Source organism: Nematolebias whitei, chromosome 5 (genome assembly GCF_014905685.2).
Source record: "Nematolebias whitei isolate Nwh7 chromosome 5, NemWhi1, whole genome shotgun sequence".
Taxonomy (NCBI): Eukaryota; Metazoa; Chordata; class Actinopteri; order Cyprinodontiformes; family Rivulidae; genus Nematolebias; species Nematolebias whitei.
The window spans coordinates 2,428,430-2,430,742 of record NC_056502.1 but is presented as its reverse complement, the minus strand read 5'-3'; the positions used below and the strand labels follow the sequence as shown (position 1 = coordinate 2,430,742).

General features: G+C 43.6%; 1 protein-coding gene across 3 annotated transcripts in view; it reads left to right on the top strand.

Annotated features, from left to right (window-relative positions):
- The window catches only part of LOC119409790 (homocysteine-responsive endoplasmic reticulum-resident ubiquitin-like domain member 2 protein), a 7,505-nt gene extending 5,543 nt beyond the window's left edge, over window positions 1-1,962 (top strand). For all 3 annotated transcript variants that reach the window (XM_037676693.1, XM_037676691.1, XM_037676692.1), the window contains 2 exons: window positions 223-334; window positions 761-1,962. In XM_037676693.1, the coding sequence (XP_037532621.1) occupies window positions 223-334; window positions 761-946 (298 nt within the window). In that variant the 3' untranslated portion in view covers window positions 947-1,962. The remainder of the gene's footprint in view (window positions 1-222; window positions 335-760) is intronic.
- Window positions 1,963-2,313: the final 351 nt, after the last annotated feature.

Genomic DNA, 2,313 nt, shown 5'->3' with positions numbered 1-2,313 from the left:
GTTTAGCTTCAGGGCTGGTGTTTAGCTTCAGGGCTGGTGTTTAGCTTCAGGGCTGGTGGTGCAGATGTCTTCACTGCATTCGCTGTGGATTTGACATTGTTTAAATTGTTCTAAAGGAAGTCGTTTCCACTTGCACCATTTTCAGATGGATCACTCGTGTGAGCACTTTTTAACAGCAGAACCTTTTGAACATGAGCCTGGACGTGTGTGTTCTCATTTCAGGCACCAGGCTCGCTGGTTTCCCTTCAGACCGCAGCGGCAGAACCTCCAAGGAGCAGAACGGGCCGGCGCTGCTCAGAATGAAGCGCAGAGGCAGCAGGACATGCAGGACATGGTGAGTTCAGGTCTACGGGTCGACTAACGTACGTCTGACCTGATTCTGTGAGGCGTTCAAGACAAATACATATCTTATGTCTCTTGTTCTTTGAGAAAATGCTTTCAGGATGTTTGAGCAGTTCTTGTCTTTGGTTTATCAACAGTTGCTTTTAAAATGAAACATTTGTGCAGAAATACGTTTGTTTCTCTTTAGAAAATATAAAACACTAATGACACGGCTCACAAACTGTACGAGTGTTTTTAACTTCTGTGCAGTTCTGTGTTTGTTCCATTCTTCTGACAGTTTCAGGTTAAAAGTTGAAGAATGTAAATAGTTCATTAAATTACAAATGTAGTTTTAAAAGCTGCTGCACGACCTCGTTCTCAGCCTCAGTCACTTTAATTACACTCAGGTTAAACATAAAATGTTTCCCTCCTGTCCCAGGAACGCATGATGGACGAAGGGATGGAGGATGATGACAGCAGTGAGGAAGGTGTTGGAGGTCCAGGAGACCAGGTCCAGGCTGCTGCTGCTCTCCAGGAGCCCAGCTTCCTCACCATGGCGTGGGCCTTCATCAGCACCTTCTTCACCTCGCTCATCCCCGAGGGACGACCACACCCGGCCAACTAGAGCTAGAACTCTGCCTCGTGCGGCTCGTCCTCCTGCCAGCAGATCTAACAGTTTCCCACCTTCACTTGGAAAAACATCATCTGTGCAGCTGCAGAGCGTCGATGTGGGCGTGTGAGAATAAAAACAGAAATGTTGCGCAAGTGCTTCGATGGTGAACATTGACATTTTTCTTTGTCGTGTTTTCGTGGGGACGAGGCGATGACAAGTGTCAGCGAACGAAGCACCTCAAGCTGTGATGACGTCATGCTGTTGAACTTTTATCAAGGAAAGAAAAAATATGTTTCCCTCATTTGAAAAGGAGTTGTGTGTCCTTAACAAACCACAACAAAATTCTCCTTCAAGACATTTTCATTGTGTAGAAGTACGTGCACTTTGTGTACCGTCCACCTACACATGAAATATGCATCTTTAATTCTTGAATACATACTTCTGGAAGAAAGTGATCTGTGCTGCACTATTCTGGTTGACTTTTGTATTTTACTCTGCTTTTCTATTGATGTCCTGAAGGTGGCAGCACACACGCGCACGGGTTTAGGTGAACTAGAGGGACGCTTTTTTCAAACCAGTTTTTGCAACACTAAACAGACACCTCTTTCCACTTATGCTAGAAAGATGTAGTAAATCTTCCAAAATTCTGTTTGAGCTCTACAACCCAAATCTCACTTCAAATTTTAAATAAACTCATCAGAACTCAAACTACAAGAACCTGACACAATGCTGTATTAAGAGGACAAACGATAATGAGGTACTTGGCTCCGCCCATGACACAAACGGTAATTGTCAGGGCCGACTTTATTTGTCAGGTCCATGGCCACGCACGTACACAAACATGAATTTTCTGTGTATTAAAAAGGCCAAACATGGATAAATCGAATAAAGTTGTCCCTCGCTACTTCGCAGTTCATTTTTTGCGAACTCGATGGGACATGACAAACAACTGGCTGATCGATGGATGGAATTTTTATTTAAAATGAATTATTTTAAATTATTTAGCACTTGCTGCACCTGTGTACAGCCCACACTGCAGGAGAAATTTCCTGCTGCCTCCCTCAGTCTCCATTGTGCAGCAAAGAAGTGGGCGTGGCTGAGAGCAGAGTTCATGACATGCTGTGCTCTTAGAGCGTTTAGAGCATATGTGTCAAACTCAAGGCCCGGGGGCCAAATGTGGCCCTCGTTGACATCTTATCTGGTCCCCAAGATGTTATCTTAAATGTAAAATACTTTTTTCACTTTCAATTTTTTTTCAGTAATGTTTGATTATGATGTCAAATGAGACCGATCAAACTCTTCTTGAGGAACCTGCAACCAAGAACAGATGTTGGTTTCTAACTTGAGTTAATGTAGATTCTGAAACTGGCCCTTAGTTT